The sequence below is a fragment of the Panulirus ornatus genome, chromosome 4 (assembly GCF_036320965.1).
Source record: "Panulirus ornatus isolate Po-2019 chromosome 4, ASM3632096v1, whole genome shotgun sequence".
NCBI lineage: Eukaryota > Metazoa > Arthropoda > Malacostraca > Decapoda > Palinuridae > Panulirus > Panulirus ornatus.
In genome coordinates this window covers 40,351,448-40,377,443 of record NC_092227.1, presented here as the reverse complement: position 1 = coordinate 40,377,443, position 25,996 = coordinate 40,351,448, and the positions used below count along the sequence as shown (strand labels likewise).

At 42.1% G+C, this 25,996-nt stretch overlaps 1 protein-coding gene across 3 annotated transcripts in view; it reads left to right on the top strand.

Moving 5' to 3' along the window:
* Positions 1 to 25,996, top strand: part of LOC139765999 (uncharacterized) — a 380,415-nt gene that overhangs the window by 118,118 nt on the left and 236,301 nt on the right. For all 3 annotated transcript variants that reach the window (XM_071694073.1, XM_071694052.1, XM_071694062.1), the window contains one exon: positions 12,817 to 14,403. In XM_071694073.1, coding sequence (XP_071550174.1) covers positions 14,224 to 14,403 — 180 coding nt within the window. In that variant the 5' untranslated portion in view covers positions 12,817 to 14,223. The remainder of the gene's footprint in view (positions 1 to 12,816; positions 14,404 to 25,996) is intronic.

Genomic DNA, 25,996 nt, shown 5'->3' with positions numbered 1-25,996 from the left:
TCCACCTTTCCTCCTCTTTTCCGACCTGATCAATCTGTTGTTAACTCTCAAGCTGATAAAGCTGCTCTTATTTGATACCTTGTTTTCCTCTAACCCAACTTTTGATGATTCAGATTCTGATCCCCTGCGCCCGTCTCCTCCCTCCGAACCTATGCCATCGAGTATATACTCTTCGTGCAAGGTCCTCCAGATTTACTCCCAGATCTGATGAACAAGGCGTATGACTCACATGGCATTCCTCCTCGTGTTCAGAAGGAGTTTGCCCCTGAGCTAGCATCAGTCCTCGCTCGCCTGTTTCCTTTCTTCTTGGAAGGACGCCTTGGTGCAGCCCATCCCTAAGAAAGGAGACCGCTCTAACCCCTCCAACTATCGCCCCAGCGCTCTCACTTCTGCAATTTCCAAAGTCATGAAACTCCTAAACTCTTACTTTCTCAAACACATAGAATCCTATTTCCTTCTTTCAAATCACCAGCATGTATTTTGCATTGCTAGGTCTACTGGTGATCTTTTCTCCTTCGTGGCTCACCTCTGGTCCTCCATTCTCACGAATTTTGGTGAAACGTGTGTCGTAGCCGTCGACAGCTGCAAACCTTTAGACAGGGTGTGGCATACAAGCCTTTGCTTTCTAAACTCCTTTCCTTTGGTTTCACTGCTTCTCTGTTATCTAATGCTTAGTTTTCTCTCAGGCCATTCCATCGATGGAGCGCGGCCTCCCCTTCCTATCGCCAACAGTGGTGTTCCTCAGGGTTCTGTCCTATCGCCTACTCTGATTTTTCTCTCATATTATCTCTGTTCTTCTTCTAACCATATTCACACTTATGCTGATGATTCCGCTTTACATACTTCAACTCACTTTTCCTCCCCTCCTTCCTCTAATATTTGTTCTCTCTCGGTCTGATCATATTTCCTTTCTTAAGTCTGACAGGTGCGGCATTATGGGGGGAGCGGTTAACTTGTGAAACTTGATAGTGCTAAAACGTAATTTCTTTCTATATCTCTTTCTGAAAATCATTTGTTTCACTCTGTTCAAGTTCAGCACCACAGTTCAGCCTTGTAATGACATAATCATGCTGGACATAACTATCTCCTCCACTTTGTCTGGAAACCCCACATAACCAACGCCACAAGTTTGCTTGCGAAAAGCAGGTAAAGTTGTATAGGTGTCGTAATTATTTTTCTTGTAAATAGCTGTTCCAAATCCGTAAGGGTTATATTCGTTCAAGTATGGAATACTGCTCACACACCTGAGATGGTTCACTTTCCGCCTCTCTGTTAACTAGATTAGAATCAAAAGCCTTCCTTCTCACTAATTCTCCTGGTGTCACCTCTCTTCAACATTACCTTTCCGTATGCTGTCTTGCTCTCTTTCTCTATTCTATAGGTATTATTTTGGCCACTGTTCTCGCGAGCTGTCTGCATGTGTGTCTACCCACGGGGTTTGGACCCTTGGCACGCGTTTGGCTGCTGCTTCCATCAATTTTTCTGCAGAGATCGGCCACTTGGGGATTGGCTGCTATGAAACCTCCTTCTTTCCTCGAACTGCTAGACTATGGAATTCTCTTCCTTCTTCTGTCTTTTCCTCTTCATATTATCTTTTCTCCTTTCAGAGTCAGGTCTACAAACACTTGCGGAGCCTTGATTAACTGCTACTTTCTCTCTCTCTCTCCAACATTTGTCTTTCACCGAGATGCCTTGATTGGGATATATTTGTCCAAGCCATGTCGGTCAATATATACAGATATTTTTTTTAAACGTTAGCTGAGACGGCATGGGCACATAAAGGCCTCAACCAGAGCCCTACTATGAACGATATATATATATATATATATATATATATATATATATATATATATATATATATATATATATATATATACCCAAGCCGGGTACCCATATGACCGACCAACCCCCAGGGATGGATGAGCAGTTAGATTGACTGTGTGTGGATCGACTGCCGCATCCAGGATTCAAACCTATGTATTCGACCGCGGGCGACCCATGAATGCGTATATATATATATATATATATATATATATATATATATATATATATATATATATATATATATATATATATATATTATTATTTTGCTTTGTCGCTGTCTCCCGCGTTAGCAAGGTAGCGCAAGGAAACAGACGAAAGAAATGGCCCAACCCACCCACATACACATGTATATACATACACGTCCACCCACGAAAATATACATACCTATATATCTCAATATACACATATATATATACACACACAGACATATACATATATACACATGTACATAATTCATACTGTCTGCCTTTATTCATTCCCATCGCCACCTCGCCACACATGGAATAACAACCCCCCTCCCCCCTCATGTGTGCGAGGTAGCGCTAGGGAAAGACAATAAAGGACACATTCGTTCACACTCATTCTCTAGCTGTCGTGTAATAATGCACCGAAACCACAGCTCCCTTTCCACATCCAGGCCCCACACAACTTTCCATGGTTTACCCCAGACGCTTCATATGCCCTAATTCAATCCATTGACAGCACGTCGACCCCGGTATACCACATCGCTCCAATTCACTCTATTCCTTGCACGCCTTTCACCCTCCTGCATGTTCAGGCCCCGATCACTCAAAATCTTTTTCACTCCATCTTTCCACCTCCAATTTGGTCTTCCACTTCTCCTCGTTCCCTCCACCTCCGACACATATATTCTCTTAGTCAATCTTTCCTCACTCATTCTCTCCATGTGACCAAACCATTTCAAAACACCCTCTTCTGCTCTCTCAACCATACTCTTTTTATTTCCACACATCTCTCTTACCCTTACATTACTTACTCGATCAAACCACCTCACACCACATATTGTCCTCAAACATCTCATTTCCAGCACATCCACCCTCCTGCGCACACCTCTATCCATAGCCCACGCCTCGCAACCATACAACATTGTTGGAACCACTATTCCTTCAAACATACCCATTTTTGCTTTCCGAGATAATGTTCTCGACTTCCACACATTCTTCAAGGCTCCCAGAATTTTCGCCCCCTTCCCCAACCTAAGATTCACTTCCGCTTCCATGGTTCCATCCGCTGCCAAATCCACTCCCAGATATCTAAAACACTTTACTTCCTCCAGTTTTTCTCCATTCAAACTTACCTCCCAATTGAGTTGACCCTCAACCCTACTGTACTTAATAACCTTGCTCTTATTCACATTTACTCTTAACTTTCTTCTTTCACACACTTTGCCAAACTCAGTCACCAGCTTCTGCAGTTTCTCACATGAATCAGCCACCAGCGCTGTATCATCAGCGAACAACAACAGACTCACTTCCCAAGCTCTCTCATCCACAACAGACTGCATACTTGCCCCTCTTTCCAAAACTCTTGCATTCACCTCCCTAACAACCCCATCCATAAACAAATTAAACAACAATGGAGACATCACACACCCATGCCGCAAACCTACATTCACTGAGAACCAATCACTTTCCTCTCTTCCTACACGTACACATGCCTTACATCTTCGATAAAATCTTTTCACTGCTTCTAACAACTTTCCTCCCACACCATATATTCTTAATACCTTCCACAGAGCATCTCTATCAACTCTGTCATATGCCTTCTCCAGATCCATAAATGCTACATACAAATCCATTTGCTTTTCTAAGTATTTCTCACATACGTTTTTCAAAGCAAACACCTGATCCACACATCCTCTACCACTTCTGAAACCACACTGCTTTTTCCCAATCTGATGCTCTGTACATGCCTTCACCCTCTCAATCAATACCCTCCCATATAATTTACCAGGAATACTCAACAAACTTATACCTCTGTAATTTGAGCACTCACTCTTATCCCCTTTGCCTTTGTACAATGGCATTGTGCAAGCATTCCGCCAATCCTCAGGCCCCTCACCATGAATCATACATACATTGAATAACCTTACCAACCAGTCAACAATACTGTCACCCCCTTTTTATATACATTCCACTGCAATACCATCCAAACCTGCTGCCTTGCCGGCTTTCATCTTCCGCAACGATTTTGCTACCTGTTCTCTGTTTACCAAATCATTTTCCCTAACCCTCTCACTTTGCACACCACCTCGACCAAAACACCCTATATATGCCACTCTATCATCAAACACATTCAACAAACCTTCAAAATACTCACTCCATCTCCTTCTCACATCACCACTACTTGTTATCACCTCCCCATTAGCCCCCTTCACTGAAGTTCCCATTTGCTTCCTTGTCTTACGCACTTTATTTACCTCCTTCCAAAACATCTTTTTATTCTCCCTAAAATTTAATGATACTCTCTCACCCCAACTCTCATTTGCCCTCTTTTTCACCTCTTGCACCCTTCTCTTGACCTCTTGCCTCTTTATTTTATACATCTCCCACTCATTTCCATTTTTCCCTGCAAAAATCGTCCAAATGCCTCTCTCTTCTCTCACTAATAATCTTACTTCTTCATCCCACCACTCACTACCCTTTCTAATCAACCCACCTCCCACGCTTCTCATGCCACAAGCATCTTTTGCGCAATCCATCACTGATTCCCTAAATACATCCCATTCCTCCCCCACTCCCCTTACCTCCTTTGTTCTCACCTTTTTCCATTCTGTACTCAGTCTCTCCTGGTACTTCCTCACACAAGTCTCCTTTCCAAGCCCACTTACTCTCACCACTCTCTTCACCCCAACATTCTCTCTTCTTTTCTGAAAACCCCTACAAATCTTCACCTTCGCCTCCACAAGATAATGATCAGACATCCCTCCAGTTGCACCTCTCAGCACATTAACATCCAAAAGTCTCTCTTTCGCGCGCCTATCAATTAACACGTAATCCAATAACGCTCTCTGGCCATCTCTCATACTTACATACGTATACATATGTATATCTCGCTTTTTAAACCAGGCATTCCCAATCACCAGTTCTTTCTCAACACAGAAATCCACAAGCTCTTTACCATTTCTATTTACAACACTGAACACCCCATGTATAACAATTATTCCCTCAACTGCCACATTACTCACCTTTGCATTCAAATCACCCATCACTATAACCCGGTCTTGTGCATCAAAACCACTAACACACTCATTCAGCTGCTCCCAAAACACTTACCTCTCATGATCTTTCTTCTCATGCCCAGGTGCATATGCACCAATAATCACCCATCTCTCTCCATCAACTTTCAGTTTTACCCATATCAATCTAGAATTTACTTTCTTACACTCTATCAAATACTCCCACAACTCCTGTTTCAGGAGTAGTGCTACTCCTTCCCTTGCTCTTGTCCTCTCACTAACCCCTGACTTTACTCCCAAGACATTCCCAAACCACTCTTCTCCTTTACCCTTGAGCTTCGTTTCACTCAGAGCCAAAACATATAGGTTCCTTTCCTCAAACATACTACCTGTCTCTCCTTTTTTCTCATCTTGGTTACATCCACACACATTCAGACACCCCAATCTGAGCCTTCGAGGAGGATGAGCACTCCCCGCGTGACTCCTTCTTCTGTTTCCCCTTTTAGAAAGTCAAAATACAAGGAGGGGAGGGTTTCTGGCCCCTCGCTCACCTCCCCTTTAGTCGCCTTCTACGACACGTGAGGAATGCGTGGGAAGTATTCTTTTTCCCCTATCCCCAGGGATATATATATATATATATATATATATATATATATATATATATATATATATATATATATATATATATATATATATATATATATATATAAGGACTAGCTGATATGGAGACGGTAGCGTCAGCGTAGCCACAGGCACCTAGGAGTGGTGCACGTCACGGGAACACACACACAACACCATCCATACCAAGTTCCGTGAACATTTCACCAAACATCGTCTCCTCTGATTGTAAAATCGGCATAAACCACCTCATCCTGGACGGTGGTGGGAGAGGCAAGCTTTTATATTTTGTGAGGGAAGGAGCTATGCTAGTTGCAGGAGAGATTGAAGGAGTGAAGGCAGCGGGGAAAGATAAAGATAAGGACGAGCAGGGTAACACTGGAGGGATGGAAGGTGAGGACCGGTAGGATGAGAGAGGAAGGAGGACACTCCAGGAGGCCGTCCAGGAGGTGCTGCAGCCAGAGCCACACGAGGGATGAGGCTGTGAGGAGCGTCAGGTGTGACACCGACCCACACACGACTAATCTTTTCCTTCTTGTGATAATTCCACGTTAGTTCCCCAGCTGCTCACAGTCTTGAACGTGAATGTAGCCTTCAGCAATACTGGTAATGTAACACACAAACTATAGTCACAAATATAATCACAAATGTAATCAAGCACTCACGCATACACACACACACACACACACACACACACACACACACACACACACACACACACACACACACACACGCAAGAAACTTGTAAATAAGGATGCCAAGAAATTAATAGTTTTACAGTGTACGAGTTGTGGATGAATGGAAAATATTGACTAATAATGTGATTAATGCAGACAGCAGACATAGATTCAAGAGGCTATATGATAGTAGAGGGTGCTCTGGAGATGGGGCCCCACGAGTGTAATAACCCCCCCCCCCCACCCTTCCACGTATACATTCAGATGATGCTAGGGTTATGAAAGAAGTAAAGAATAACAAGGAATGCGTTGGTTTGCAAAGGGACTTACATAAGCTGTATAATTGTTCTGATACGTTGCTTAATGAAACTGAACCCGGCAGTGTACACAGTAATGAGGATGTGGCACTGTGTCACAAGGTCTGGGGCAGCACGTGACGTCCAGCAGGACACAACAGCATGAATCTGTGTGGGAGGGAAGCCGACGCTTTACCTATCACTAAAATAACACCTCAGGAGAATCTTGAAGGCTACTCTGTCCGCTGGCAAATACTGAAATATTTTGAGACCATATATATATATATATATATATATATATATATATATATATATATATATATATATATATATATATATATAATTTTCTTTTCTTTTAAACTATTCGCCATTTCCCGCGTTAGCGAGGTAGCATTAAGAACAGAGGACTGGGCCTTTGAGGGAATACCCTCACCTGGCCCAATTCTCTGTTCCTTCTTTTGGAAAATTTAAAAAAAACGAGAGGGGAGGATTTCCAGCCCCCCGCTCCCTCCCCTTTTAGTCGCCTTCTACGACACGCAGGGAATACGTGGGAAGTATTCTTAATCCCCTATATATAAGGATTGAAGATTCTAAACCAGTTTCATGATGTCGATAGTTAGCAGATCTCTGAAAGGTTCAGAGGTAGAGCACCGCCAGGTCATGATAATGAATCATGCAGCAAACATGCGAGAAAAGATATAAAGAAATCCTTATGTGATGTTAGTGTTGTGGATGACGGGAATAAGCAAGTGATGAAGAGACGACTGCTAAAAGTATAGTAGATTAAACAAGTATGCAGAGGTTACAAAAGGCTACAAAGGAGTATAAACGGATTCAGATAGCAAGAGAGCACTGGGTCCTTTCGAGGCTGTTTGTGGTAGTGGAAGATATCAAACACTCACAGATTATATTGTGGTAAAAGTCAGAAGACATACAGATGATTCACAGAGAATAACCTGCAAATTGTTACCGTGACTAAGGAGGCGTAAATGATATAAGTCATGGACTTGACGCGAGATATTTATCAAGTCTGTTGTGGAAAGTCTGTATAGTACCGTTCTCAACCTCGTGTAATGGGTAAACCCTTACTACACACGTTGATCATCCGGTTAAAGAAATGTTCACTATAAGTGGTGAGAAAGTTCAGATGTTTTGGCCTCACGAATGTAGAACTCCCTCCTCTTACTGCACGAGGAGGTCAACACACACACACAAAAACACACACACACACACACACACACACACACACACACACACACACACACACACACACACACACACACACACACACACACACACACACACTTTGAAAAGAATATTGTGGACAAGGCTGGAGATAATCCAGAGCTTTTTCATAGATTCATCAGGAGTTTATTGTCAGGTACATGGCAGCCAATCAGGCAGAGGGACTCAGAAGGAAGAGTGGTGCAGGATGATGACAGGATACGGGGAGGTGTGGAAGATGCCACAGCCCCGACACCGGTGAGATGGAATGGGGAGGAGGTCTTCCATACCACTGGCCCATCTAGGAAAGAGTTAAGGGGAATATCAAAGGATCTTGATGAAATTTCTTCATATGTATTGGAGATGATGGCAGGTACGCTAGACTCACCAGTTGAAATATTGTTCAAGATATCGATGGAGAAAACTACAGTGCAGGGACAACGCGGTCTGCACTGGAGAAGGTAATCAGAACGCAGATATATGACGTCTTTCACAGGAGGAACTACCTAATTGTGAGACAGTAAGGTTTCAGGGGAAAGAAATCATGTGTAACGAGGCTCTTAGAATTGTACGAGAGAGTGAGCTGTGGTGTAGCACGAAAGAGAAGGCTGACAAGAAGCTGGATACCCAGGTAGGGATGAGGGCAAGACTTATGCTTCTTAGGTTTGGTCACAACACTTAAAGTGGCAAATATAATCAGTAGAGAAAGTTCGGATGAAGGCAACAGACCTGGTGCCAGAATCAAGAGAGCTGAGCTACAGTGAGAGGCTACATGCTATAACTTGGTCAGCGAGGTTTATGTTATCAGAGACGGTACAGGCAACTGAAGCCCTAATCATCGAGGCCATCTCATTAATTAACACTAGCTATATATATATATATATATATATATATATATATATATATATATATATATATATATATATATATTATATTATATATGGGGTACCACAAGAAGATGGTATCCCAGTAGTGTAGAACTCTCTTCTCGTACCATACAAATAAGTAATTACACTGACACACACACACACACACACACACACACACACACACACAGATAGATAAAGGGAGAGAGAGAGAGAGAGAGAGAGAGAGAGAGAGAGAGAGAGAGAGAGAGAGAGAGAGAGAGAGAGAGAGAGAGAGAGAGAGAGAGAGAGAGAGAGAGAGAGCTGTTAAGAAGAGGATTTGGTGGAAAAACTCTTAACAGTCGCATATTTCACCAGTAACAGGAAGGAGGGGCCCCAGGAGAGTTTCTAGAAGATAATCACGTGAGTGGCGGTAGATGAGCTAAATATAAAGCAGTATTGCCAGCAGACGCCGCGACCGACGCCGGCCGTGTGATCACATCCACCACCCTCACCCGAGTTGTATTATACCAGCCATCAGGAGCTGGGTGGACATGGTATTGCAGTCAGGAGGGTCGCTACTCATAACAGTTATCTTGACCACGTGAAGAAGGTGTTCAGGTTTCTTCGATTTGCATTAATTACTTGACGTCTACATCTCAATGACCCTGGTAGTTCGTAAGCCTCAGATCTGGGTAACCAACGTGGTACACTGGAGTTCTGGGCGATGATTTCGGTTCGTCAAGGAACATAGTGAGGCGATCCACATTAGAAATAAGCAATAAATCATAATTAATTGTACCAAACTGGCAGCTGTCTTGGCCTTCAGTTCTCGTTATAAAAACTAAGAAGACTTTTCTTTGATGTTTGAGCAAGAAGTTTGAGCAAGAAGATGTTTGGTTTATTTATGCTCATCGAATGTGAATGACATGAAAGCTTTTAGATGAATTTAAGGCAAATAATTCGTGTGTGGTGAAGGCTGGTGTGGGTGGCAAGGCGTCCTGGTCCGTCCTACAGATGCCTACGTCATCATGGACGGAGATGCGAACAGTCTTGGTGATATTTGAACGATATGAAACCAAGAAATCACATTGGTAGGTTTGGGGAACGTCCCAAATGAGATGATATTCTTAATCAAAAGAATAAAAAAAGAAAAAACTTTCGATATGCGTCAATTGATAGGTAAAGTTAAGGAACTAGAAAACATTCCGAATGATTATGAAAAGTGTCAGAAAGTACTGACAGACGCTGCTGACAGACGCTACTGACAAACGCTGCTGACAGACGTGACTGACAGGCGCTGCTGACAGACGCTTTGAAACTAGTAATAAAAAATTTGTCGAGGAGCAAGTCAGTTAATCAGGATGTCTGAAGAGTGAAATGAGTGTTGATAAATGCGGTTTGCCGGGGAGGTCAGATGATGGTTCAGAAAAGCAGTCTGTCCCATTACTCGGAGAACAATTAATGTTGAATGAAATAAAGAGAAAAACCAGAATAATTCTGGATTAGAAGCGCTGAGTAACAGAGCAGAAAATGAAGATGTCAAACAGAGATCTTCACTTTATGGATAAGAAAAACAGGATAACATATTAAATGGAGACGTAAAGAAGGTAGTTCACTCAGTTAGAGACTAGACGATCTAGGAAATGTGTGGAGCATTTGACGGAAGCATAAGAGATTGTTTATGATAAATGTTTAGTGATGAAAATGCAGCATCTGTATAATGTAAGAACCAAAGAGGAAGATGTATAACGAATTCAGGGGATAGCCGACAAGTGGTGCAGTCCTCAACTGAAAGAATGTGGAGACTGAGGTTCGCAGACGTAAGTCGGTGAAAGAACATGTTTCGAATAAAGAGAAAATGGTAGCTAAGGAAGAGGAGTGTGTCAAAAGACGCCATGGACTTGACAGTTACAGATATAGAGAAAAAATAAGTTGGAAGAATTGGTAGATATATGCAAGACATGAAAGAACTACTTCTGACGGTTACCCTTGATGTGGAGACATTCTGGCACCATGGCTATCCAGTCTGTTTATACAAGGGTTGGGTAGGGAGGTGAATGCGATGATCTAAGAGAGAGGGTCGTTGGGTGTGGGGAGACCTGAGAGGTGACTAGTTGCTGTGTTCTGATGACACGACTCTGGTGGAAAATTCTGGTGTGAAACTACAGAATGTAGCTTGTACGTTGGGGAGAGCATGTGTAAGGAATAAGTTGAGAGTTAATGTGAAAGAAAGTAAGGCTATTAAGAAGGTATAAGTAGAATAAGAGAGCTAAAGTTCGAGTGCTGATTTGGTTTGGACATATAGAGAGGATGAGTGAGGAGAGCCCAAGATGGTATACATATCGGAAGCGGAGGGAAGGAGAAGGAGGAATCAAGGAGGAGGTGGAAAGATGAAGCAAAAAATGTTCCTTGACCATCTTCCCTCCGCCTTACTTCCACTGTTGAGTTCGTTGAGTCATTGGGAACCCTCCTGTGTTTGGAGTATTTCAAGATGATTGAAATAGTTCTTACGAATATACAATTATGATTTCCTTCTTTCGGACAACAGATCAGTGCTCTGTCCTATCGCCTGCTTTCTTTCTGTTCTCCATAAATGATCTCTCCAGCATCTGACCTTAGTTACTCTTACGCTGATGATATCACTCAAAATAGTTCAAGTCATGTTCCCTTCCTTCTTCGCTCTAATATTTGTTCTTCTCGTACTGAACACACATCCTTTCGTAGTTCGGACGTGTCCAATATGTTCGAATGGTGAAGGAGAAACATAGTCAACTCCTTAGTGCTAAAACGCAGGCTCTATATTTTCTCCAAATGTCAGTCTCTTCCCACTTTTCGTTTCAGGAGACCATAACTCATCACTGTACTTACAAACACACAGGGCATTTACCATGTCCCCCATTATAGCCTGGAAACCCTAAGCTTCACGTAAAAGTTGGTGGTGTTGTATAGGCGCCATAATTATATTGTATACAGCTATTCTGTATCTGCAGAGGTCTTATTCGCCCTAGTATGTAGTACTGCTTATATATCTGGTGTGGCTCGTCCTCCACCTCGTTATTAGCTAGAGTGGAATCTCAAGTTTTCCTTGTCATTGATTCTCCAGTCATCACCCCTCTCCAGTCATCCCTGTCTCTCCTCAGTGATATCATTACCTTCTTCCTATTCTACAGCTAATATTTTGACCGGTGCTCTCGTGAGCTGTCAGCATGTATCCCTACCACTGAGGCTTGAACGTGTGACTCACGTCTGGCTGCTCCAGCCCAGCTGTTCATACATTCTCTGAGGAAACCAGCGATACGAGCATTGACCGTTGTGATACTTCCCTCCCTCGAACAGCAAAGCTGTGACTTCCTTCTTGCTCGTTCCCTCCCCACATAAGCTATCTGCCATTGAGGGTCGGGTATCCAAGCACCTGAGGAGCTTGGATGAGTTTCTTTACTCTTGTTCTCATCCTGTTTTCCTTCCACCCGATACAGCCATGACTGAGGCATTTTTGCCCGCACCATATCAGTCACCATAAAGAAAAAAAGGACTTACGTCCGTAATGTCAAGTGAATGAAATAAGGCGATCCAGTTCTGTCATATGCTTGGGTGATGGCGTTAACCTGCTAACAGACAGACCTCCTCCCTCTCACCTCATGCTGGGGCTTTGATTGTATATTTCGGCGACTGCATCTACCTGGAATCAGAGCGCTTGCAACGAAGCGTGTCTGCACCTGCCAGGTTTCTAATGTGGGTTGAACATATGCTTACATATGTGATCTACTACAGTATGTTGTAGGTAATTGATAATATATCAAGCTTGCTATAGTATTATTCATTATATTCTTATTTCGTCACAGGCTTTGTCTTGTCCAAAGAAAATGACAAACTTTATTTTCATCTTCATTGACCCTAGAGGTGTTCCACATGACCAGAAAATACCGCCTGAAACATACATCAAAATAACTTTTTGTGACACCTTATTTTACTCTTATTTTTCTCACTTGACTATGACCACAGGTGGGCTCATTGTGTAAGTTTTACAAGACAGACAGACAGACAGACAGACAGACAGACAGACAGTATGTGATCAGTGAAGCTATTGTCTCGAGCCCAGCACTCACCACAGCCGATTTCCTTCTTGACAGGGTGTTACCGACACACCGGCCTGAGGCACGGGATAAGGAGACCCCCACCGCCCGCCCTGCACTGATGCTCCACCCCATGACCTGCCCCAGCCAACCTTCCTCACACTTATAACCAGAGTGAAATATTGCTGAAAATTCTCCAGATTGCCACACGGCGGTTGGTCGAAGAGGGCCGTTACTCTTGCCAGAGAAACAATGCACTGACTGAAATTGTGCAAGTGACTCCTATGTTATTCTTTTTTTTCTAAGGAGCGAGTGGTACTGTGGCTTGTGATCTGCCAAATCGCGTTAATGTATGAGAAGTTATATTAGTGTTACAGTTGACATCAGACGTAGTGAGGATATCTCGGGGCGCAGCAGAGCACAACACTGTTGGATAAGGTTATCGCCAACAACAGCACAGATGAAACTGCGGCACTCACAACCTGCCTGAAAAGGTTGTAGTGTAAACTGAGTCGCAGAGTCTCAAGCATCGCCACTCTGAGGCTCACAAGAGTCTTCTCCCTGAGCGGCGGCTGGAGCGTTTCTTCCCAACACAAGAGGAACTTGGTACACCCACCTGACGACCCCGAGCAGGAAGGGTTAGGCTGCTCTAAAGTGAAGAATAATGTAACTAGAAAAGCAAATAAAACAAGTTTTGATATGAACATAGTGAAATAACAGTTTGTTTTATTGGAACATTAAATTTCAAAATATACAAAAAAAAATCATATAAGAAATACCAAAGAAAAATAATATTCTGAGAGATTATCGTTGATTGTAACGTGAGAAAAGGTGGTGGAAGAGACGAGTTCTCGAAATATATATCAGGTGTAGTGATCAAGGTCAGCTTCACCACATTACTCACGGTTCGTTTGGTGTTGTCAAGTGCCTTTTACCAGTGCCTTTGTTTCGAGTGAGAGTTCATATATGTTATTTTCCAGTGATATTGTTTATATTTCGTTTTCTGCGCCGGAACAGATGTTGTTAGCAGTCTCTTGTGTGTTGCTGAAGGTGTTAGCATTACTAGTGATTACTCGTGTGTCAGTGCATAAACTTTCCTGAAGCTTCAGTGAGGTCATACATGAATCCCAGTCAGTGTTTGTGATCATCATTTGTGCCGGTGTGACCAACGAAGGTGCGGAGGTAGTCTTGATGTCAGAGGCTTGGTGTTACGCCTGCAGCCTCATCACTACCCACCACCACCACCACCACCACTCGTCGTCTGCAGCTTCACTACCCACAGCCATCCACCGCCTGCAGCCTCACGACCCTCACACCCTTTGACCGACCTTAACCAGAGTGGGCGCCTTTACCAACGCCCACTTGAAAACCGTCTGCGTCCTGCCTGGACTTAAGTACCCATCTGAAACCAGTCTTCACCAGAAGACAACGAACAACGCCAAACTGGATAAGTTAACCACCAAGATGTCTTCCACTCCGCCCAAGGACTACCGGCGGGAGATCGACGCGGTCTACCCGGAGCCTCTCTCCCGCCTGAACCGTGTGGTGGAGCCCCACCCGCACTCGTATAAACGCGCCATCAAGAAGAAAATGAACCGCACTGGACGGTTTCGCACTACGCCAGTCACATTTGATGAGATTAAGGTAAGTGGAACACTTAGTTGTATCTCGGAGCCGGGCAGAGGTTCACGGATCTAGGCCAGGTCAGGGACGGGAAAGCTCACCGTCTAATTCCGTATATTCCTGCTGGACGGTATCGACTTGACAGGCCGGAGGTTAACAGTTGATGTTCATTAACGAGAGATATTACTCATTCAGGGAAATAAAAGGAACAAGAATTTGCCATTATCTTGGAATAGGATATGAAATGTCCAAGATTTGAAAAAGACTTTCCAGATATTGTAGAAAACGAGGGGTTGGTGTGTGTGTGTGTGTGTGGTGTGTCGGGGGGGGGGGGGGGGGATGTAGGCGTATGCATTCATTGTAGTCGAGTAATTGAGTGATCCAGTGACACCATCCAAGACGCTATGTTATCATATACCAATGTTTCTTCCTGTGGATCCCTGTGTGCTGCTTGTTGTGGTGTAGCTTGTTAATTTAGGTTTACAGCTACAGCTGTTTCTCTTAGTGTATCATGGTAACAGCAAAGCCAACGGTAAATACCCGAATCTTTCTCTGATTCTGTATTTTCATCCAGTGAAATCTTCCAAGCGCCTGCAACTCTGTGTTAGTGCATGAGTGTGTTGTGTCCGGAAACTAACATATCGTCGCAAATTTTCATATGTAAATTGTTTATACAAAGAAAAAAGATCTGTTACATAAATGTCTCCTGACAGGCTTTTAAATAAAGACTCTACGTGATATTGCATCACTTTTGTTGCGTTATGTTTCCAGTGCTGTAAAAGACAAACATAGTTTATTACATTTGTGCACAATCATCAATTTGTAGATATTTGTTTATATTGTACAAGAAAGGAATTCTACATTCATGAGACCCTATCTCTTGAACTTTCTCTACTCGTATACAACTTATTAAAGTGAAAGTTTACATGAATTTATGGAAAAGTTTTGCATTTTCTCTCTCCTTGTCCACAACATCCTTTTCCAAAGTTTTCCAGTTCCTGCTTTCTTATCCTGTTTTACCTGTTCCTTGCTGGTTAGCTGGCCTGCCGCCCATATCTTACACATCACATTGCTAAACTTCTCTGCTTACTCGTATTTAATGGTGATATTTTTAACCTAACACGCGATATTCTAGGTTAAAGAAGCCCATGTTCCTGCTCCTTCACAATAGATTTCACAGACCCTACCATCACAGTTCCGTGGTTCCTGGCTGTTGAACTCCATCGCCCAGTCTGGGTTGCTATATATTGCAATCGTTATGTCCTGTGTAGTTTCCACTATTTGCCATTTCCCGCATTAGCGAGGTAGCGTTAAGAACAGAAGACTGGGCCTTTGAGGGAACATCCTCACCTGCCCTCCTTCTCTGTTCCTTCTTTTGGAAAATTAAAAAAAAAAACGAGAGGGGAGGATATCCAGCCCCTCGCTCCCTCCCCTTTTAGTCGCTTTCTACGACACGCAAGGAATACGTGGGAGGTATTCTTTCTCCCCTATCCCCAGGGATAATATATATATATATATATATATATATATATATATATATATATATATATATATATATATATATATATATATATTTCTTTTTTCAAACTATTCGCCATTTCCCGCGTTAGCGAGGTAGCGTGAAGAACAGAGGACTGGGCCTTTGAGGGAATATCTTCACCTGGCCCCCCTCTCTGTTCCTTTTTTTTGGAAAATTAGAAAAAAAACGAGAGGGGGGGGGGGATTTCCACCCCCGAATCCCTCCCCTTTTAGTCGCCTTCTACGAAACGCAGGGAATACGTGGGAAGTATTCTTTCTCCCCTATCCCCAGGGATAATATATATATATATATATATATATATATATATATATATATATATATATATATATATATATATATATATATATATATTCCTATGAGTCCACGAGGAAAATGAAACACGAAAAGTTCCCAAGTGCACTTTCGTGTAATAATCACATCATCAGGGGAGACACAAGAGAGAAATATAACAGTCAGTTGATATACATCGAAGAGACGATGTGATTGTGGTTATGATTGTGATTGTGGTTGTGACAATCATATGTTTACCAAATGGCGTCCTAGCTTCGTCCTAGGGAAAGAGAGATGTGTGGTAATAAAAAGAGTGTGGTTGAGAGAGCAGAAGAGGGTGTTTTGAAATGGTTTGGTTACATGGAAAGAATGAGTTTGGAAAGTTTGACCAAGAGGATATATGTGTCAGAGGTGGAGGGAATGAGAAGTGGGAGACCAAATTGAAGGTGGAAAGATGGAGTGAAAAAGATTTTGAGTGATCGGGGCCTGAACATGCAGGAGGGTAAAAGGCGTGCAAGGAATAGAGTGAATTGGAACGATATGGTATACTGGGGTCGACGTGCTGTCAATGGATTGAACCAGTGCATGTGAAGCGTCTGAGGTAAACCATGGAAAGTCCTGTGGGGCCTGGATGTGGAAAGGGAGCTGTGGTTTCGGTGCATTATACATGACAGCTAGAGACTGAGTGTGAACGAATGTGGCCTTTGTTGTCTTTTCTTAGCGCTACCTTGCGCTCATGCTGGGGGGGAGGGGGTTGTTGTTACATGTGTGGTGGGGTGGCGATGTGAATGAATAGAGGCAGACAGTATGAATTATGTACATGTGTTTATATGTATATGTCTGTGTGTATATATATATATAAATATATATATATATATATATATATATATATATATATATATATATATATATATATATATATATATATATATATATATATATATATATATATATATATGTATACGTTGAGATGTATAGGTATGTATATTTGCGTGTGTGGACGTGTATGTATATACATGTGTATGTGGGTGGGTTGGGCCATTCTTTCGTCTGTTTCCTTGCGGTACCTCGCTAACGCGGGAGACAGCGATAAAGCAAGATAATAAATGAAATATATATATATATATATATATATATATATATATATATATATATATATATATATATATATATATATATATATATTTTTTTTTTTTTTTTTCTTTCTTTCTTTCGTACTATTCGCCATTTCCCACGTCAGCGAGGTAGCGTTAAGAACAGAGGAATGGGCCTTTGAGGGAACATCCTCACCTGGCCCCCTTCTCTGTTCCTTCTTTTGGAAAATTGAAAGAAACGAGAGGGGAGGACTTCCAGCCACCCGCTCCCTCCCCTTTTAGTCGCCTTCTACGACACGCAGGGAATACGTGGGAAGTATTCTTTCTCCCCTATCCCCAGGGATATATATATATATATATATATATATATATATATATATATATATTTATATATATATATATATATGTGTGTGTGTGTGTGTGTGTGTGTGTGTGTGTGTGTGTGTGTGTGTATACTTCATGGCCCTTTCCTACGTTAGCGAGCCAGCCCGAGAAACAGACGAAGAAAGATCACATCCTCTTACATCCACTCCTTAGCTGTCATGTGTAATGCATCGAAACCACAACTCCCTATCGACAATCAGGCCCTACACACTTTTCCATGGTTTACCCTAGACGTTTCACATGCCTTGGTTCGGTCAGTTCACAGCACATCGGCCCCTATATTATACCAGATCGTTCCAATGCATTCTATCCTTTGCACGCCTCTCACCCTCCTGCATGTTCAGCCCCGATCGTTCAAAATCTTTTTCACTCCATCCTTCCGTCTCCAGTTTGGTCTACCCGTTCTCCTTTTTTCCTCCACTTGTGACACATACATCCTCTTTGTCGACCTTTCCCTCTCATTGTCTCCATATGTCAAAAAATTTCAGCACACTATCTTCAGCTCTCTCATCTACACTCATTTTATTTCCCCATATCTCTCTTACCCTTTCATTACTTATTCGGTCAAACCACCTCACACCACATATTGTCCTGACATTTCATTTCCAACACATCCATCCTCTTCCGCACAATCTTATCTATAGTCTATGCCTCGCATCCATATGCTAATGTGAGTACTAATATACCTTCAAACTTAGCCATTTTTGCCCTTTCTTTCCAAGAATCCTTCAGTGCTTCCAGAACCTTCACCCACTCACCCATCCTATGACTCACATCCACTTCCATGGTTCCATTCGCTGCCATGCAGACTCACACCCCATCTAACCTGTCCCTCAACTGTGAAAGGTCACTGGGTGTATTTATTAAATTCCATCCAGAGATTGCAATAGATTTTACAGAGGTGAAACAGGCAAGGAATTGAATACTAGAATAAAACAGTATAAGCACAGTATACATATTGGCCAACAATCTAATACCTAGTCTGTATATCTTAGTGAAAATAGTCATTCATTTGACTGAAAAAATGCCAAGGATATTACTTAGTGCAGGGTTAGGGATGAAAGAAATATATGATTCAGCATAATCAAACACTGTGATGATAATATATTGCATATCAGTCAAGGTATGTACAAATTAGATCCATTAATGTCGAGAAGATTATACTAATCTTATTAACTATTAATGACTTTATATAAGCCAACCTTGCATTTGCTTTTACCTGAGTGAGGTCATCCGGGAGATGTCAGGTCAAGGTCAGTTAGATGGTGGGTCACGCTGACCTTGTGCCAACCTCGTCTCCAGCTGATTACAAAGTTACGTAACCCCACCACATGCCTCCTGCGGCTCTGTATACATAACTTTTATATTGTATCAGTTTTTCACTCTAACTAGTCCTCCGAAGATATGGTAATACACGAAAGCTCTAAGGCTTCTCTTGTTTCCGTTTATGAAGTCATGTGTTTTTTGTGACGTGCTGTCAGTGGATTGAATCAGGGCATGTGAAGCGTCTGGGGTAAACCATGGAAAGCTGTGTAGGTATGTATATTTGCGTGTGTGGACGTATGTATATACATGTGTATGGGGGGGGGGGTTGGGCCATTTCTTTCGTCTGTTTCCTTGCGCTACCTCGCAAACGCGTGAGACAGCGACAAAGTATAAAAAAAAAAAAAATATATATATATATATATATATATATATATATATATATATATATATATATATATATATATATATATATATATATATATATATATTGGGAAGGATCACAAATTAGCTCGTATTCAAATGTATTCCTATGAGTCTACAGGGAATATGAAACACGATAAGTTCCCAAGTGTATTTTCGTATAATAATCACATTATCAGGGGACACACAAGAAAGAAGTATAAATCAGCTGATATACAACGGAGAAACGTAGCTAGGACGCCATTTGTTAAACACGGACAATCACGTGTTTACCTAATGGCGTCCCAGTTACGTCTCTTCGATGTATATCGGCTGACTTATATTTCTTTCTTGTATCCCCCCTAATGATGTGATTATTACACGAAAGTGCACTTGGGAACTTATCGTGTATCATTTTCCCAGAGGACTCATAGGAATATATATATATATATATATATATATATATATATATATATATATATATATATATATATATACATATATTGATATATATTGATATATATTAATATATATTGATATATATATATATATATATATATATATAAATATATATATATATATATATATATATATATATATATATATATATATATATATATATATATATATATATATATATATATATCACAAACCCCTGCCGCAAACCTACATTCACTGAGAACCAATCACTTTCCTCTCTTCCTACACGTACACATGCCTTACATCCTCGATAAAAACTTTTCACTGCTTCTAACAACTTGCCTCCCACACCATATATTCTTAATACCTTCCACAAAGCATCTCTATCAACTCTATCATATGCCTTCTCCAGATCCATAAATGCTACATACAAATCCATTTGCTTTTCTAAGTATTTCTCACATACGTTCTTCAAAGCAAAAACCTGATCCACACATCCTCTACCACTTCTGAAACCACACTGCTCTTCCCCAATCTGATGCTCTGTACATGCCTTCACCCTCTCAATCAATACCCTCCCATATAATTTACCAGAAATACTCAACAAACTTATACCTCTGTAATTTGAGCACTCACTCTTATCCCCTTTGCCTTTGTACAATGGCACTATGCACGCATTCCGCCAATCCTCAGGCACCTCACCATGAGTCATACATACATTAAATAACCTTACCAACCAGTCAATAATACAGTCACCCCCTTTTTTAATAAATTCCACTGCAATACCATCCAAACCTGCTGCCTTGCCGGCTTTCATCTTCCGCAAAGCTTTTACTACCTCTTCTCTGTTTACCAAATCATTTTGCCTAACCCTCTCACTTTGCACACCACCTCGACCAAAACACCCTATATCTGCCACTCTCTCATCAAACACATTCAACAAACCTTCAAATTACTCACTCCATCTCCTTCTCACATCACCACTACTTGTTATCACCTCCCCATTTCCGCCCTTCACTGAAGTTCCCATTTGCTCCCTTGTCATACGCAGTTTATTTACCTCCTTCCAGAACATCTTTTTATTCTCCCTAAAATTTAATGATACTCTCTCACCCCAACTCTCATTTGCCCTTTTTTTTCACCTCTTGCACCTTTCTCTTGACCTCCTGTCTCTTTCTTTTATACATCTCCCACTCAATTGCATTTTTTCCCTGCAAAAATCGTCCAAATGCCTCTCTCTTCTCTTTCACTAATAATCTTACTTCTTCATCCGACCACTCACTACCCTTTCTAATCAACCCACCTCCCACTCTTCTCATGCCACAAGCATCTTTTGCGCAATCCATCACTGATTCCCTAAATACATCCCATTCCTCCCCCACTCCCCTTACTTCCATTGTTCTCTCCATGGTTGTTTAATTTGTTTATGGTTGGGGTTGTTAGGGAGGTGACTGCAAGAGTTTTGGAAAGAGGGGCAAGTATGAAGTCTGATGGGGATGAGAGAGCTTGGGAAGTGAGTCAGTTGTTGTTCGCTGATAATACAGGGCTGGTGGCTGATTCGTGTGAGAAACTGCAGAAGCTGGTGACTGAGTTTGGCAAAGTGTGTGAAAGAAGAAAGTTAAGAGTAAATGTGAATAAGAGCAAGGTTATTAGGTACAGTAGGGTTGAGGGTCAAGTCAATTGGGAGGTAAGTTTGAATGGAGAAAAACTGGAGAAAGTGAATTGTTTTGATATCTGGGAGTGGATTTAGCAGCGGATGGAACCATGGAAGCGAAAGTGAATCATAGGGTGGGGGAGGGGGCGAAAGTTCTGGGAGCCTTGAAGAATGTGTGGAAGTCGAGAACAATATATCGGAAAGCAAAAATGGCTATGTTTGAAGGAATAGTGGTTCCAAGAATGTTATATGGTTGCGAGGCGTGGGCTATAGATAGAGTTGTGCGAAGGAGGGTGAATGTTCTGGAAATGAGATGTTTCAGGACGATATGTGGTGTGAGGTGGTTTGATCGAGTAAGTAATGTAAGGGTAAGAGAGATGTGTGGTCATAAAATGAGTGTGGTTGAGAGAGCAAAAGAGGGTGTTTTGAAATGGTTTGGTCACATGGAGAGAATGAGTGAGGAAAGATTGACAAAGAATATTTATGTGTAAGAGGTGGAGGGAACGAGAAGTGGGAGACCAAATTGGAGGTGGATAGATGGAGTGAAAAAGATACTGAGTAATCGGGGCCTGAAGATGCAGGAGGGTGAAAGGCGTGCAAGGAATAGGGTGAATTGTAACGATGTTGTATACCGGGGTCGACGTGCCGTCAATGGATTGATTCAGGGCATGTGAAGCGCCTGGGGTAAACCACTGAAAGTTCTGTGGGGCGTGGATGTGGAAAAGGAGCTATGGTTTCGGTGCATTATACATGACAGCTAGAGCCTGAGTGAGAACGAATGTGGCTTATGTGGTCTTTTCCTAGTGCTACCTCGTACGCATGCAGGGGGAGGGAATTGTTATTTCATGTGTTGGGGTGGTGGCGATGGAAATGAATAAAGGCAGACAGTATGAATTATGTACATGTGTACATATGTATTTGTCTCTGTGTGTATATATATATGCATTACGTTGCGATGTATAGTTATGTATATTTTTGTGTGTGAACGTGTATGTATATACATGTGCTTGCAGGAGGGTTGGGCCATTGTTTCGTCTGTTTCCTTGCGCTACCTCGCTAACGCGGGAGACAGCGGCAAAGTAAAAAAAAATATATATATATATATATATATATATATATATATATATATATATATATATATATATATATATATATATATATATATGTATATATATTATTTTTATTATACTTAGTCACTGTCTCCTGCGTTAGCGAGGTAGCGCAAGGAAGCAGACGCAAGAATGGCCCAACCCACCCACTTACACATGTATAGACTTAATCGCCCACACACGCAAATATACTTACCTACACATTTCAACGCATACATACGTATACATACACAGGCATATACACATATACACATGTACATATCCATACTTGCAGCCTTCATCCACATTCGTCGCCACCCCGCCACACATGAAACTACCCCCCCCCCCGCCCCCAACCCCCGAGCGCGCGCGAGGTAGCGCTAGGAAAAGAAAACAAAGGTCATATTTGGTCACATTCAGTCTCTAGCTGTGATGTGTAATGCACCGAAACCACAGCTCCCTTTCCACATCCTATCCCCGCAAAACTTTCCATGGTTTACCCCTGACGTTTCACATGCCCTGGTTCAGTCCATTGACAGCACGTCGAACCCGGTATACCACAGCGTTTAAATTCACTCTATTCCTTGCATGCCTTTCACCCTCCTCTATGCTCAGGCCCCGATCGCTCATAATCTTTTTCACTTCTTCCTTCCACCTTCATTTGGTCTCCCAGTTCTCGTTCCCTCCACCTCTGACACATATATCCTCTTTGTCAATCTTTCCTCACTCGTTCTCTCCATGTGACCAAACCATTTCAATACATCCTCTTCTGCTCTCTCAACCATACTCTTTTTATTAGCACTCATCTCCCTTACCCTTTCATTAATTACTCGATCAAACCACCTCACACCACATATCCAACATATCCACCCTCCTCCGCACAACCCTATCAATAGCCCATGCCTCGCATCCATATAACATTGTTGGAACCACTATCTCTTGAAACGTACCCATTTTTGCTCTCTCCTTCAATGCTTCCAGAACCTTCGCCCCCTCTCCCACCCTGTGATTCACTTCCGCCCCCGTGGTTCCATCCGCTGCTAAGTCCGCTCCCAGATATCTAAAACACTTTACTTCCTCCAGTTTTTTTCCATTAAAACTTACCTCCCAATTAACTTGTTCTTCAACCCTACTGAACCCAATAACCTTGCTCTTATTCACATGTCCCTTGCGTGTCGTAAAAGACTGAAAGGGGATGGAGCGGGGGCTGGAAATCCTCTCCTCGTTTTTACTTTTTCAAAAGAAGGAACAGAGAAGGGGGCCAAGTAAGGATTTTCCCTCTCAGGCTCAGCCCTTTGTTCCTAACGCTAACTCGCTAACGCGGGAAATGGGGAATATGTATAAAATATATATATATATATATATATATATATATATATATATATATATATATATATATATATATATATATATATATATGTATATATATATGTGTGTGTGTGTGTGTGTGTGTGTGTGTGTCTGTGTGTGTGTGGGTGTGTGTGTGTGTGTGAACTGGGATGGTGTGTACACACGGGGGAGAGCTTCCTACTTATATTCTTCCACCGTTTCAGCTTGATCAGAAGCTTTCCTCAGAGAAGCTGAGTACGTGAATACCAGGACATCGAGATAACACAGGTGGACATGGGTAGTGGAGTTGTTTTGATGACTAAAAGAGATTATGTTAGTAAGATGATGGAGTTGCTGACCGACAAGTCAACGTATGAGAAGAAACATGTAAGATATGCGTACAGCGATGCGTGTAAGTTCGAAATGAATGTGAGAAAGTGACTGGCTTACTTGAGGAGACCCCTGGCCATTATAGAGTGAGAGCTTTCCCATAACTTCACAAACCAAATATACCAGAGAGGCCCATAACACAGGGTAATGGAAGCGCGCCGTAAAGGCTGGCTAGGCGGTTGGCCAGGCCTTTGTCCAACACACCTGAAGAATCCGAAAGATCTAAGAAGAAAATAGAAAATCATTGATTTTGACAGTAGAGGGCGTGCAGGTTTCCATATCAAGGCTGTGTTTACTAACGTGCCGTTGGAAGGGGCCGTCGCTACAAGCGGTTACAAGACTGATGGATAACTTTCACGATGAGGAGTTACCGTCATCCAAAACAAACTGCGTAAAACTGATGTGGTTTAGAGGAGTTACCGTCATCCAAAACAAACTGCGTAAAACTGATGTGGTTTTAAATGTGTTAGTTTTGGGCCGTTCACGTTCACCGAGAAGGAGTACAAACAGCACAGAGGTGTAAACATAGGTTCCTCCTCCTCCCCTTCAGTGCTGTCATGGCATGCCTGTATATGGAGGACATTGGTGATAAACAGCTACAGTAGGATCATGGGCAAGGGTGGCTCGTGGTACAGGTACGAAGATGACATAATAATGGTCACTCCTGAGGAAACCAACGTAAACAATACATTATAAGCGCTACATGACGTCAGCAGAGATATATGATTTAGCACAATAGAAGAAAATGGGATATTGTCTTTTTTTTTTGACACGATGATATGGAAGTCTGACCGGGGTGCACTCATTATCTATCGGCACACAACGGGAGATCGATGTCTTAAATGATGATTGGGTTTTTCTTAAGTGCACTCTGACTCTGCAGTGATGAATACTTGAGGAGGAAATTAGATGTATCAATGAGGCGTTCAAGAAGTTGAGTTACCCTGAGGGACGTAATCAAACACAAGAAGAAGACCGATAGCATAATGGAGAAGCGCAGAGAGAATGTTGAGAAAAGCGCGGAGGAAAATATGGAGTCCATACCACTCCCCAATTCAAGTAAGGCCTCAGATGTTGATAGATGCCTATAGAAGACGGGAATAACGTTGCTGTATCGTCAGGGATGAAGATAGGGAAGGTGTAGAAAACAAGAAGTGGAAAAAGTATCAACAAGGATAGCACGATATGCAGTATACCATGTTCTAGATGTCCAGCCACATACTATTGTTTAAAGGATCAGCGAACATAAAGCTGATATACGTCGTCATAGGACATCGAAAGCGTGTGTTATCTACATAGAGAAGTAAGGACACCAACTGAAGCGGAAAGAGGCGAATATGATAGATATAAGAGACTGGGCAAGTGATAAAAGTTGTAGAAGCCGCCTCCATATGCGTGGATGAAGTGATAAGCAGTCGTGATGTTGGGCCGGACCAGCAGCAAAAATGGAAGTCATGGAAGGCAAAGAAATGTGGAACGCGGCCATCCGAGGATAAGGAACGCGGAGCGGCGTCCGGCGCGGTAGCACTCTCTTGCGGGGATATATAGACTGGTTGGTATCTTTGTATCTTAAGCGGTTTCTTTGAGAAAGGCTTCTGTGCAAACCGACTACTCGTAAGTTCTCTCTCTCTCTCTCTCTCTCTCTCTCTCTCTCTCTCTCTCTCTCTCTCTCTCTCTCTCTCTCTCTCTCTCTCTCTCTCTCTCTCTCTCTCTCTCTCTCTCTCTCTCTCTCTCTCTCTCTCTCTCTCTCTCTCTCTCTCTCTCTCTCTCTCTCTCTCTC